Source organism: Lethenteron reissneri, chromosome 2, assembly GCF_015708825.2.
Source record: "Lethenteron reissneri isolate LAM-NWPU_2019-01 chromosome 2, ASM1570882v1, whole genome shotgun sequence".
Taxonomy (NCBI): domain Eukaryota; kingdom Metazoa; phylum Chordata; class Hyperoartia; order Petromyzontiformes; family Petromyzontidae; genus Lethenteron; species Lethenteron reissneri.
In genome coordinates this window covers 7,174,491-7,188,955 of record NC_083780.1, presented here as the reverse complement: position 1 = coordinate 7,188,955, position 14,465 = coordinate 7,174,491, and the positions used below count along the sequence as shown (strand labels likewise).

At 54.8% G+C, this 14,465-nt stretch overlaps 1 protein-coding gene across 1 annotated transcript in view; it reads right to left on the bottom strand.

Annotated features, from left to right (window-relative positions):
• The window catches only part of ALDH16A1 (aldehyde dehydrogenase 16 family member A1), a 37,576-nt gene extending 24,635 nt beyond the window's left edge, over positions 1-12,941 (bottom strand). The window contains exons 1-3 of the mRNA XM_061551047.1: positions 12,806-12,941; positions 3,970-4,072; positions 977-1,103 (exon numbers count right to left, since the gene is read on the bottom strand). Of these exons, the coding sequence (XP_061407031.1) occupies positions 977-1,103; positions 3,970-4,072; positions 12,806-12,922 (347 nt within the window). The 5' untranslated portion in view covers positions 12,923-12,941. The remainder of the gene's footprint in view (positions 1-976; positions 1,104-3,969; positions 4,073-12,805) is intronic.
• Positions 12,942-14,465: the final 1,524 nt, after the last annotated feature.

Here is a 14,465-nt window from a genome sequence, read left to right as displayed (position 1 = left end):
ATGCGGATACCTGACGCGCAAATGGAAGATGAAAAACTCTCCAGTAGCAGTGTGCGACTGTGGTCATCCAGAACATACCGTACAATGTATACGGACGCAATGCCCGATCCACAAATACGAAGGATGATGATACACTACTCCGCTGCGCCTGACGCGGTTATCTGGCTTGATCAAAGCTTTCGTGACTGCAGGAATTCATATGCTTTGGGTCTTTCGGTAAAGTCACGTAGATAGGTTTTTTGTTATTTTCTTTATCCCTATCTACGTGACTTTTCCGAAAGACCCAAAGAATATTGTAGTTGTTACCCACCAAGAATCTGCGCCACTGTCGGCTTTTACCAAAGCCACTTCAGACGCAATTCACCCGTTCAGAAGCTTTCACGTGCTACGTCGAGCTTGTTACGCGCTCTCTGCTGGTTTTTCCCCTCTTTTAAATCCACTTTGTATTCTGGGTTCTTTAAGGACGATAAAATGTTATGAAAACTATATATAATGAAAGGCTTCATGTGCTCACTTTTAACTTGCAGGACAATCGGGACAATCCAATCAGCGCGAACACACACATAGCGCACAAAGACAAAGACCCCCCGTGTAACCTTAACAGACTGTTGGAGCAAGTGCTGTTAGCGAGCACCTATGAAGGCCAAAACGGTACACGAGGCGGTGGGTGACCAGCACCACGCCCTCCCGAGTGACGATGTTTACACACGCCACCAGGTACTCATTTGAGGCTAAGTCGACCTAGGGGAGGCCCAAGACCGGTACAGATAATCATCACTGGTGGTGTTGGCCATGAGCGGGAGTCGAATTCGGGTCACCGGGCTCATAGCGCAGCACGCACACCACTACACCACCGCTCCCCACACACGCGCGCACACACACGCGTGCACACACACGTGCGCGTGACCGTCGATCGTGGCTCAACATGGTGGTCGTGCGCCTGCAACCCGCACGCCCCCCCCTCCCCCCCACACACCTGTAGAGGTGGCGGGCACGGACGTGGGGGGGCAGGGCGCTCCAGGACGTGAACGCTCGGCGCGCCGCTCCCACCGCCAGCGCCACATCCTCCGCCGTGCCCTGCACGGTGTCCGCGAGCACCTCGCCTGGGCGCACGTGGGGGGGGGGGGGGGGGCAGCGACGATGAGGCGAGCCGTCGATTCAGCGCTCGCTTCGTTTTTAACTTGCGCCGAGGCGACAGTCTCCCGACGCGCCCGTGGGCTCAGTTGAACCGCTCCCGGTGTGACCAGGGTGTGCGTGTGTGCGTGCCGCTCCCGGTGTGACCAGGGCAGGGTGAGAGTGTGTGCGTGCCGCTCCCGGCGTGACCAGGGCAGGGTGTGCGTGTGCGCGTGACGCTCCCGGTGTGACCAGGGCGGGTGCGCGTGTGTGCGTGTCGCTCCCGGTGTGACCAGGGCAGGGTGTGCGTGTGTGCGTGCCGCCCACGGTGTGACCAGGGCAGGGTTCGTGTGTGTGCGTGCCGCTCCCGGGGTGACCAGGGCAGGGCGCGTGTGTGTGCGTGCCGCTCCCGGCGTGACCAGGGCAGGGTGTGCGTGTATGCGTGCCGCTCCCGGGGTGACCAGGGCAGGGTGCGTGTGTGTGCGTGCCGCTCCCGGCGTGACCAGGGCAGGGTGTGCGTGTGTGTGTGCCGCTCCCAGCGTGACCAGGGCAGGGTGTGTGTGTGTGCGTGCCACTCCCGGCGTGACCAGGGCAGGGTGTGTGTGTGTGCGTGCCGCTCCCGGCGTGACCAGGGCAGGGTGTGTGTGTGTGCGTGCCGCTCCCGGTGTGACCAGGGCAGGGTGTGCGTGTGTGTGTGCCACTCCCGGCGTGACCAGGGCAGGGTGTGTGTGTGTGCGTGCCGCTCCCGGTGTGACCAGGGCAGGGTGTGCGTGTGTGCGTGCCGCTCCCGGTGTGACCAGGGCAGGGTGTGCGTGTGTGCGTGCCGCTCCCGGTGTGACCAGGGCAGGGTGTGCGTGTGTGCGTGCCGCTCCCGGTGTGACCAGGGCAGGGTGTGCGTGTGTGCGTGCCGCTCCCGGTGTGACCAGGGCAGGGTGTGCGTGTGTGCGTGCCGCTCCCGGTGTGACCAGGGCAGGGTGTGACCAGGGCAGGGTGTGTGTGTGTGCGTGTCGCTCCCGGTGTGACCAGGGCAGGGTGTGCGTGTGTGTGTGCCGCTCCCGGCGTGACCAGGGCAGGGTGTGTGTGTGTGCGTGCCGCTCCCGGTGTGACCAGGGCAGGGTGTGCGTGTGTGCGTGTGTGCGTGCCGCTCCCGGGGTGACCAGGGCAGGGTGTGCGTGTGTGCGTGCCGCTCCCGGTGTGACCAGGGCAGGGTGTGTGTGTGTGTGCGTGCCGCTTCCGGTGTGACCAGGGCAGGGTGTGTGCGTGTGTGCATGCCGCTCCCGGTGTGACCAGGGCAGGGTGTGTGTGTGTGTGCGTGCCGCTCCCGGGATGACCAGGGCAGGGTGTGCGTGTGTGCGTGCCGCTCCCGGCGTGACCAGGGCAGGGTGCGTGTGTGTGCGTGCCGCTCCCGGTGTGACCAGGGCAGGGTGTGCGTGTGTGCGTGCCGCTCCCGGTGTGACCAGGGCAGGGTGTGTGTGTGTGCGTGCCGCTCCCGGTGTGACCAGGGCAGGGTGTGTGTGTGTGCGTGCGTGCCGCTCCCGGTGTGACCAGGGCAGGGTGTGTGTGTGTGCGTGCGTGCCGCTCCCGGTGTGACCAGGGCAGGGTGTGCGTGTGTGTGCGTGCCGCCCACGGCGTGACCAGGGCAGGGTGTGTGTGTGTGCGTGTGTGCGTGCCGCTCCCAGTGTGACCAGGGCAGGGTGTGCGTGTGTGCGTGTGTGTGTGCCGCCCACGGCGTGACCAGGGCAGGGTGTGCGTGTGTGTGTGCCGCTCCCGGGGTAACCAGGGCAGGGTGTGCGTGTGTGCGTGCCGCTCCCGGTGTGACCAGGGCAGGGTGCGCGTGTGCGCGTGCCGCCCCCGGTTTGACCAGGGCAGGGTGTGCGTGTGTGCGTGCCGCTCCCGGGGTGACCAGGGCAGGGTGTGCGTGTGTGCGTGCCGCCCCCGGTTTGACCAGGGCAGGGTGTGCGTGTGTGCGTGCCGCTCCCGGTGTGACCAGGGCAGGGTGCGCGTGTGTGCGTGCCGCCCCCGGTTTGACCAGGGCAGGGTGCGCGTGCCACTCCCGAACATCGACGGGGCGTAGCACTAGCACGTGACGATCCCGCTGAGTGAATACGGGGAGCCAGGAGATCGTGGTGCATCATCGTCTGTGGCTGTGAAGTCTGCGAGGGAGTGGCCGGACGGTACTTGGTTGTGGTAGTCCGAGTTCGATTCCCGCTCACGGCCACCACCGGTGACGATTATTTTAACCACTCCTGGGCCTCCCCTAGGTCGACTCGGCCTCAAACGAGTAACTCGTAATATATATGGCATTGTCTTTGAAACTGATTGGGCCACGTGTTAAGCCATCTCTGGTGTAGACCAATCAGTTTAATAAACAAGGCATATATTATCAGATGCATTTTTTTGTTTGCATGTTCACCACAGGTACGTGTGGTTAATACAGACTTAATTCCTTGCAAAAGGTTTCTATTTGGTGTTTTAACATCTCAAACACCTGTTATATCGCCAGAAAGGGTAAAACCTATTCTTATATGAACGAAACTACGACGCGCGTGGTACGAATGAGCGGTCGTACGGATGCCTTGGCGTAGCATCGCAACAATGCGGAGATGCAGCCGATCGCCACGGAGATGGAGCCTATCGCCGTGGAGATGGAACCAATCGCCGTGGAGATGGAACCAATCGCCGCGGAGACGGAGCCTCGTGTGAGGACGCAAGACGGATTATCACATCGCAGAATTTGCGTGAGGCAATGTCGACGGCTTTGGGGGAGGCCGTCGTCCAGCGCTGGATTGATCATGGCTGACGATGACGATGATGATGGTAGTGGTGGTGGTAATGAATGTGGGAAGAACGGTTTACCGGTGGCAGGGTTGCGAGAGGTGTATGTGGGACGCCCCTCTGGTTTCACCCACTTGCCATCGATAAAGTGGCCCAGACTTCGGCCGTGCGAATCCAGCCATGCCTACACGCGCACACAAAGAGGTTGATGTGCACATACACACAAGCATGCCAAGACAAAGATCCCCCGTGTAGCCTTAACAGGCTGTTGGGGCAAGTGCTGTTAGCGAGTAGCACCTATGAAGGCCGGCACGGCACATGCGGGGGTGGGTGGCCAGCACCACGCCCGACCGCCTTTGTCTCCCCAGTGGCGATGTTTACACACCGCACCAGGTAATTATTTGAGGCCGAGTCGATCTAGGGGAGGCCCAGGAGCGATTCAGATAATCGTGTTGTTGTGCTAACCGTTGCGCTGCTGGTCCCCACGACCGTGTACACGCACGCACACACACAGAGCGATGTGCACTCACATAAGTGGCAGCACATACGTGCAAACGTACGCAGACATCAACGTTAACAGCCAACATTTGCCACCAAGTACGGTCGCATCAACGCAGCGCTTGTGCCACGCTGGGTGCACTTCGAGGGCATGTTCAGCATCTTTGGCAGTTGACGGGAAAGATCCAGGTGTTTACACGGGTTGAATTACTGTGTTTTGTATTTCAATAGCCGAAATTCGTGTTAAGCAACGGAGATGATACGACAAAAACATATCCCGAATTAAAACTATCGGAGAGGAAGTACTGACAGTGTAGGAAACGTCGTTCCAGGCAGAGGGAGCAGCAGAAGAAAAGGCGTGACCTCCCATCGTGTGCACATTGGAGGTAGGTTGAGACAGGTGATTTGCTGGAGCAGAGGGAAGTGGGGAGAGAGAAGGGCGGTAGAAGAAATCAAAGATTCGTGATGCGCAAAGCCATAAGAGAGTTCGAAGATAACTACACATCTTGTAATTAACCCTTTCCCGTCCGAGACGCCTGCAAGTTGCAGGGTGGGTCGTCCCGTTCACCGCCGAATCTTGTAACGCTCAAGCGGCTAGGGGATAATTTTATTTAGACAGACGTAGCGCCGTTGTTTTTAAAAAGATCCGCAGCGACTGCAATCAACGATGGCTGGCGCCAAACTGTGCCGCACGCCATCTCGCATGGCCTTGTGGGAGCCTTGGTACTGCTAAAGTAATTTATTTTAATTTTTCTTCTGGTTTCGTTTGGATGACACACACGTTACGTCACCGGAACGGGAAAGGGTTTCCGTAAAGTCTCCTAGAAAACCATCGGACCTCACTTTCTCCAACCCCGAGTGATACATCGATACAAATGTAAAGTTACGAAGAAAATGTGCGGTTAAGACTAAATACAAAAGAACGTTTTTAGAAGGGGGTGAGTAAGAGAATGCATAAAACGATTATCATCCATCACTAACACCGTCTTGTAGCATTTTACAATTTGCAGGCCACAAAAAGATTATATTCAAGGTCAGATTTATTTTGTTGTACCAGGAGAGAACTCAAGAGACCAGAATGAGCCGACTTTAGCAAGAGTGAACTGGGTCACCAAAATGACCGTGACCTAAATGACCAAAATTACAAAAATAAAATCAAATACAATAAAGTACAGCAATGAAAACAAACAAAAATCAATTCTAGATTTGAAGCTTTTGTGACTGCAAGGAACCATACTCTTTGGTTTTTTCGCTAAAGTCACGTAGGTTAAAGAAGGAAAACAAATAAATTAAATCACGACGTTTCGGAGGCAACACAAGCCTCCGTCTTCAGGTGGAACCGTCACAGCAAAAATTACTGTAACAAATTGCCACGATGCAGTCTTGACTATATTCAGAAATCAATGAACATTTTTGGATCGTTTTCACCACCACCATTTGTGTTATTTCACCTTAAAATTTACGCTCCACGCCTACAGCCTCGTTGTCCTCGATGATCATAACTTCAACATTTGCAAATCACCCGTGTCAAAATGTGCACACATTGTAAACAACAGACCCTCTCACACGTGCGTCGTAATTCCACGTGTTCCATCACGAGCGGAGCCATCGACTTCAATCGGAATATCAATGCGCCTACACCACTCGTCAATATATCACAAACCAGGCTGACAATTTTGGCATCGGCCGTTTTTCAGAGTAGCTCTGCAGTACGAAAGACAACGGTGGGTGGGGATATTTTATTTTTACAAACCAATGATTAAAACCTCCCAGACCCTGCTGTGTGCACGTAACGGCTTTTGCCAGTGACCCGGGTATGCAATGGCATGGGCAATTGTCCCCAGCCGTGCCACTCAAACAAATCGGCCACTCGCACAATGTGGTGATGATGATGATGATGCTAATTTTTTGGCGAAGCTGCAGGAGTAACAGAGCGATTTAAGAAACTTCCTGTCTGTGTATTCTTGGTTCTTTCGGTAAAGTCACATAGAAGGGAAACAATAAAATAATAATTGTTTAATATTTTTATTATTTTATTATTTCCCTTCTACGTGACTTTACCGAAAGAACCAAGAATATGAATCCCTGCAGTCACGAAAGCTTTAAATCAAATTTTTAAATCCTTTATATTAAGTTCGCTTGCTCGTTTGCTCGCTTGCGTGCTTGCTTGCTTACGACCGTGCAAATCTTTCGGTCGTTTTTTAACCCACTTCCCGTGATCCAATCGAGCTGACATTTTGCACAGACTCGTTGTGCGTGACAATTAATTTTCGTGAAATTTTTTTTCCTAAATTTTACACTGTTTAGGGGAAAAAAAATATTCAATTACCAATTGCTTAATGCTGGTAGACAATCATCTGACCCATAGGTGGCAGCCATCTCAAGCCAGAGGACGAGAGGACTCTAGCCGCCATGCATATAAAGGATTTAAAGTGAAAAACTTTGTTTTAAGGGTTAATTTTTTACTGTCTGTGCTGACAAATTAACTGGGGGAAATGGCGTTTGATGCTAATATAAATCCGCTACATACAAGGTATACAACATTGAAAATTGCATTCTTGCATACGCATGGATGACTAGTAGCAACGTATGAGCCTGCGTCCAGATTAGTTCGCTTCAGTTGACTTGTGGTGGACCGATAACAATGCTTCTCGAAGAAATAACGAATTCTTACAAGCACGATTTGGCGAACGTGCTCGATTTTAATTGTCGTATTGTTACACTCTTGCCATGCACACAAGACAGCCGCAGGAACTCCTTAATTGCTGAGACCCCACCCTCCTGGTATAAAGTGGAACATCTGATAAATCACAGGTTTACGAGCATGCATGGACCCACTGAGGTGTAAGGCACAAAAGTCACAGATGCAAGGGTCACACTGATATTCACTGCTCGTGATTGTATCGCACGACCGGATCAATAATGTTCATTGGTATTAAACTTGGTTCTGATGCTGGCCTTATTTGTTTGACTGTAATATTTTTCAGCTGTATTTGGTTTCATGCAGGAGGCTATATGCGTAGGGGGGGGGGAGCAGAAGGTTTTTTCAGTTATTGGTGACAGGGCTGAGGCCATCGACTTGACTCCCTGCCTGGCTTTGAAACCCCCAGGATCTTAGCAATGCCAGTTCAGCACTGACCCCTGAACCGGCCCAGCCACGTCAGCAACGTGCAAGTTTGGATCGTCTGCGAGGCTTACGTGACCGACTTTTGCATTTCCAGCAGCTTGAAATTCAAAGTGCTTACGGTTTGTTTAACACGGAGCAGTCAGCCTTTCGCGGCCAATATTATCCCATAACAGCGGTTTTGGGGTTAGATCGCGTAAATATAAACGTGTCAGTAAACCCGCCACCACCCGACGCAGCCAATTGGTAAAGTTTTTCACGTAAACAGAACGTAGTCAATTCGTTACTACTACAGCACTAACCGGTGTGTTGGAAAGTAACGACCACAACATTTACAATTCCCTGAGCCGACCCAGCCACGTCAGCAGCGTGCAAGTTTGGATCGTCTGCGAGGTTTACGTGACAGACTTTTGCATTTCCAGCAGCTTGAAATTCAAAGTGCTTACAGTTTGTCTAACACGGAGCAGTCAGCCTTTCCGGGCTGACGTTGATTATAAATGTGGAGGGAAAAACCGGAGGACACGGAATAAAAATCCACGCGACCACGGGGAGAGAGACAGGCAAACTCCAAATCTAGAGCAGCAGGCGTCAGCAACGGGATCGAACCCACGACCTCCTCCTTCGTACCAGGCAAGGTAGGTAACATCTCCTAGCCACCGTGCTTCTTGTTTGCACGTTGCAGCATTTCGACTTTGTCCTAAAATGTTATCTGGAAATTTACCCGGCCATTTCCAGCTCTTGAGGACACAACGACGAGGTCAAAGTGGAAAAAAAATGCTCGCTTGCTTGCCTCGGGGCGGGTAGGTGTTAAACTGAACATTTTCTCTTTGCTATGGTAGCCAGCACGCTACCATACCAAAGAACATTTTCTCTTTGCTATGGTAGCCAGCACGCGACCATACCAAAGAGAAAATGTTCAGTTTAACACGCAGTAGGCTTTCACCACCAATATCACCCATAATATGAGTTAGATCGCGTAAACATAAATGTGCCGTTAAACCCGCCACAAATCTGGCTGTCGCCTGGTGAAACTAGTTATAATTACTGGAAAAACGTCGTACTCAGATTGTAAATGTTGTGGATTTGCTCTCCAACACACCGGCGTGCTGTACTAGTGACGAATTGGCCACGTTCTGTTTACGTGACAACCCTTACTAGTTGGCTGTGTCGGTTGGTGGCGGGTTTAACAACGACACATTTATATATTTACGCGATCTAACATAAAAACACCTATATTATCGATAAATAAACCTCGCTTTAAAAAAAACAGCACGTTTTAAGCGAATTAAACCGGGGGGGGGGGAGCGAAGGGTCACGAGACATCTGGACCACCCTGTTACTCCAGCCGCGTGCCTCCAGCCCAACAAGATAAACTCCATTTGTTTGGCGAGCGGCAACTACGTTTGCTGGTTGAAACGCGATCCCTCGCTAGAAAGTCGTGTTGCACATTAACTCTTACGCAACGATTGCCGGGATCGGTGCACGCGATTTTGCCTGCCAGTTTAAACGAGCATTCCGCTCTTCACGATGGCCACGACCTTTAACCCCCCCCCCACCGCCCCATCAATTCTATGTAAAATGTCACAATTTGCTGCTCGTGTTGATATTGTTTGGAGTTTTGAATGTCTCTCTGTCTCTTCATCTCTCTGTCTGTCTCTCCGTCTCTCTCTCCGTGTCTCTCTATCTCTCCGTGTGTCTCTCTCTCTGTGTCTCTCTCTCTCCGTGTCTCTCTCTCTCCGTGTCTCTCTCTCTCTCCGTGTCTCTCTCTCCGTGTCTCTCTCTCTCTCCGTGTCTCTCTCTCTCCGTGTCTCTCTCTCTCCGTGTCTGTCTGTCTGTTTTTGTCTCTTTCTCTTTCCGTCTCTCTCTGTCTCGGTCTCTCGCTCTTTCTCCGTCTCTCGCTCTCTCTGCCTGCCGGTGGGCGAGGGCAGACAGTGTCTGGTGGACATCGCCACCAGGGTCATGAGTTTCAGGCTCATGGCAGTCAGGCGGCTGCTGTACAACCGGGAGAAGCTACCCTGGAAGTCACCGGCTCTCGCCCTGCTGAGGAATGCAGGGGGGTGCCTGGGGTAGGAAAAGGAGCTCTTCCTGATGGACCTGAGCCTGGTCGACTACACGAGGCTGCCAGGTTATCACCAGAGCCTCTTGGACGCGTGGCGGAGCTTCGAGTGGAGCAGAACACGCGCGCCCTATGACCACGCGCAGTTCCTGAACGAGCCCTTGTTCTGCAAAGGACACAAAATGGAGAGCCCATTTCTCTCCCCTCATTGCGGCCGCCCCTCAGTGGAAACAAATGTACAAGTCTCATGTAGCCAAACGCTGCGGTGACCTCCAGTGGAGGTTGGCACACTGCACGTTTCCATCGGCCGTGTGGCTCAGCCGAATCTCGCCAGGGGTAACAGACTTGTGAATTTCCTGCGGTGCCAGGGAGGATCTGCCCCATCAGTACTTATGCTGCCAGCGGCTCAAACCAACTTTCCGACTTTTGCGGGACATCTTCAGGATACTGGGGGTGCCCTTCTACAACAGCAGCTTCGTATATGGGGTGGTGCCTTACCTGGCTAACAAGCGCCATGGCCTCGCCAACTTCGCCTGTGCTCAGGCGAACATGGCGGTGTACAGAACGAGGAAAAAGATGCTGGAAGGTGACACTGACGGCTGCTCTGTACTTCCAGTGTTCAGGGGCCTGCTCAAGGCGCGGCTCCGGCTGGAGCACGCGTACCACACACATGTCGGTGATGTGCAGCGCGTCTTCTTCGAACGCTGGGGAGCCGGACAAGCCCCTCTCTGTACCAGCGTGGACGGCACCCTCGTGGTGTTCACCTTCTGAAGCGCTCGCCCGTCACCGTGGCGTGCGCGATGACCACCACCACCACGTGACTTTTCTTTCGTGTTGTGCGCGCTGCATTTAACGCCACAGCGCGTGGATTTAAAGCGTTTATTCGTTTGCTGGTGACTGTGGATTTCATATCGGAATCGCCTCCAGTGCTGTTGCTGCTGGCGGCAATAAAAGTTGTTTAAAAAGTCAAAAGTCTTCGTCTGTCTCCCCGTGCCCGATAGCTCAACGAGGCGATTGACAGCCCATTTCGTCGAGCTGCTATGCATTTGCGTTGGCCCAGGGTCGCTTCTGAACAAGTATAACCCGTAAAAACAAAGTTTTTCACATATAAATCCTTTATATGCGTGGCGGCTAGAGTCCTCTCGTCCTCTGGCTTGAGATGGCTGCCACCTATGGGTCAGATGATTGCATTGCACCATTAAGCAATTGGTAATTAAATATAATATTTTAGTCCTAAAAAGTGTAAAATTTTGGAAAAAAATTTTCACGAACATTAATTGTCACGCACAACGAGTCTGTGTGGAAAATGTCAGCTCGATTGGATCACGGGAAGTGGGTTAAAAAACGACCGAAAGATTTGCACGGTCCTAAGCAACCAAGCGAACTTAATATAAAGGATAAAAAAAAAGAGACGGCTACACAGCTCAGTGGGCGCTTTACCTGCTAAAAAAGAATAAACGCACTTCAGTTTTTAGTTGCCAGTGCCCACGATAAAACACGATACAGTCCTCTAAATCTACAACTCTAAATAAGCGCGAGCGAGCGCCGTTATACAGAACAAAATTAAGACCGGCAAATGCGAACTAAACATCGATAAATAACCCAACGCCCACCACCTTCACACATAATCTGTTTCCCTTCCAGTGTCTCAAACTTTATTTGAAGCTTTCGTGACAGCAGGAATTTACTCTTTGGTTCTTTCGGTAAAGTCACGTAGAAAGAAAATAAATAAATTAAATAATAGAGTACGACGTTTCGATTGCAACACAAGCAACCGTCATCAGGTCGAACTAAATTTGAGAGACGAAACACAGACACGGAGACACACAAGCAGAGAGAGACAACACAACATAGACACACAGAGAGACACACAACATAGACACACAGAGACACACAGAGAAACAACACAGACACACAACACAGACACACAGAGAGAGATAACACAGAGACACACACAGACACAACATAGACACACACAGAGACACAACATAGACACAGAGATAGAGACACACAACACAGACACACAACATAGACACACAACACAGACACACACAGAGAGACACACAACAGACACACAGAGAGAGACACACAACATAGACACACAGGGAGAAACAACACAGAGACACACAGAGACACACACAATATAGACACAGAGAGAAACACACAACACAGACACACAGAGACAACACAGACACACAGAGAGAGACACACTACAGCGACACACACAGAGAGACACAGAGACACACACAGAGACACAACACAGACATTCTAGATTTGAAGCTTTCGTGACTGCAAGGATTCATATTCTTAGGTTTTTTTCGGTAAAGTCACGTAGGTAAAACATCAAAATTAATGAAAATAAAATAAAACAAAATAAAACAAAAATCACGACGTCGTGATTTGTTTTATTTTATTTTCATTAATTTTGATGTTTTACCTACGTGACTTTACCGAAAAAAACCTAAGAATACAACACAGACACACACAGATACACACAACAGACACACGCAGAGAGACAACACACAGAGACACACAACATAGACACACAGAGAGACACAACACAGACACACAGAGACCCAATGCCTCTGTGTCGAGAGAGATGGGAGGGAGGGGTGCGTTAACTGTGTTAGCGAACTCTCTGTGTTGTATTGCATTACATTTCCAAAAAAATTTGCTCAAATTTTGTTTTCTCAAACTGCCTATTTCTCTAAAATTACACCAGACTCTCATAGGTCCATACCTCGGACGCAATAATGGATGGGGAAGGAGGTCCTACCGAGTTCGACGCCGATTAATCTACAATTAATCGACGATTAATCTACAATTAATCGACGATTAATCGACAATTAATCGACGCCCCCTCAGAGGCCGACACGAAGCCTGCGGCCTGTCGCCGCTATTTCCTAGAAACTCACGCCGACGACGAGGCGCCCTCAGCGGCAGGCCCCAAGCACGGGGCCGGCCTCGCCCGCCCGCCCGCCTCCTCCTCCTCCTCCTCCTCCGGCTTCTATCGGCCGGAGCCGAGGCGACAGCGGCGGCGACAGCGACGGCGCCGTCATTCGCTCGGAATCGGAACGTTTTTATATTTATTGCGGAGAAATCCGATGAGCTATGAAGCTCTTGTCCCACTCCCCCACCCCCCCCCCCCCAATCACTACCCACAGACAGCGAGCGGTGGGGTGGCAGCTGCTGCAAGACTCGTCGATTGCAACAACAACAAGGTGAGGATGATGATGGACCTGCGCCACGCTGGCCGCCTCTGGAGCCGGGCCGTACTCCATGGAGTCGAAGACGCTGGCCACGGTCGAGGTCGAGGGGGAGGCGATCGGCTTCGGCGTCTCCACGCAAGCGGCCATGACGGAAGGGGGCTGCAGAGTGAGGGGCGGGGCAGCGTGGGGTGGGGGGGAACTCCACCCGCCCCCCTTCGCCCCGCCCCCCTCACCCCCCGCCCCCCTCACCCCGCCCCCCTCACCCCGCCCCCCTCACCCCTCACCCCCCCTCACCCCCCCCTCACCCCGCCCCCCTCACCCCTCACCCCGCCCCCTCACCCCGCCACCCTCACCCCACCCCCCTGCACCCCTCACCCCCCCTCACCCCCCCTCACCCCCCTCACCCCCCCTCACCCCCCCCCTCACCCCGCCCCTCACCCCTCACACCCCCTCAACCCCACCACCCTCAACCCCACCACCCTCACCCCCCCCCCTCTCAACCCCCACCCACCCTCACCCCACCGCCCTGCACCACTCACGGACCCCCCCTCACCCCAGCCCGCCCCTCACCCTACCACCATCTCACCCCGACCACCCTCAACCCACCACCCTCACCCCCACCACCCTCACCCCAAACCCCATGCCCCCTCACCCCCCCTCACCCCCCCCACCCTCACCCCCCCCCTCACCCCGACCCCACCTCACTCCCACCAACCATCACCCCCGCCCCCCTTCACCCCACCACCCTCAACACACCACCCGGCACACCCGCCCCCTCACCCAAGGCCACCCTCACCCCCACCACCCTCACCCCGCCACGCTCATCCCCCCCCTCACACCCACACCAACCTCAGCACACCCCCCCCCTCACCGACACCCCCGCCCCCCTCACACCCCACCACCCTCACGCCCACCCCCATGCACCCCTCACCCCCCCCCTCACCCCCCCCCCCTCACCCCGCCACCCGTCACCCCCCCCCTCACCCCACCACCCTCACCCCGCCCCCCTCACACCCCACCACCCTCACCCCATCCACCCTCCCCCCCCACCTCACCCCCCCCTCACCCCACCCCCTCACCCCCCCCCTCACCCCCCCCCCTCCCCCCCCCCTCACCCCCCCCCCCCCCTCACCCCCCCCTCACCCCCCCCCCCCCCCCCACCCTCACCCCCCCTCACCCCCCCCCCTCACCCCCCCCTCACCCCCCCCCTCACCCCACCACCCTCACCCCCCCCCTCACCCCCCCCCCTCACCCCACCCCCTCACCCCCCCCCCTCACCCCCCACCTCACCCCCCCACCCCCCCCCCCACCCACCCCCCCCTCACCCCACCACCCTCACCCCCCCCCTCACCCCCCCCCCTCACCCCACCACCCTCCCCACCCCCCCACCCCTCACCCCCCCCCCACCCCCCCCTCACCCTACCCCTCACCCTACACCCCTCACCCCACCCCCTAACCCCACCACCTCCCCCACCCCCATCACCCCTCACCCCCCCTCACCCCCCACCCTCACCCCCCTCACCCCCCCCCCTCACCCCACCACCCTCACCCCCCCACCCTCACCCCCCCCCCCCTCACCCCACCACCCTCACCCCCCCACCCTCACCCCCCCCCCTCACCCCCCCCCTCACCCCCCCCTCACCCCCCCCACCCTCACCCCCCCCTCACCCCACCACCCTCACCCCCCCCC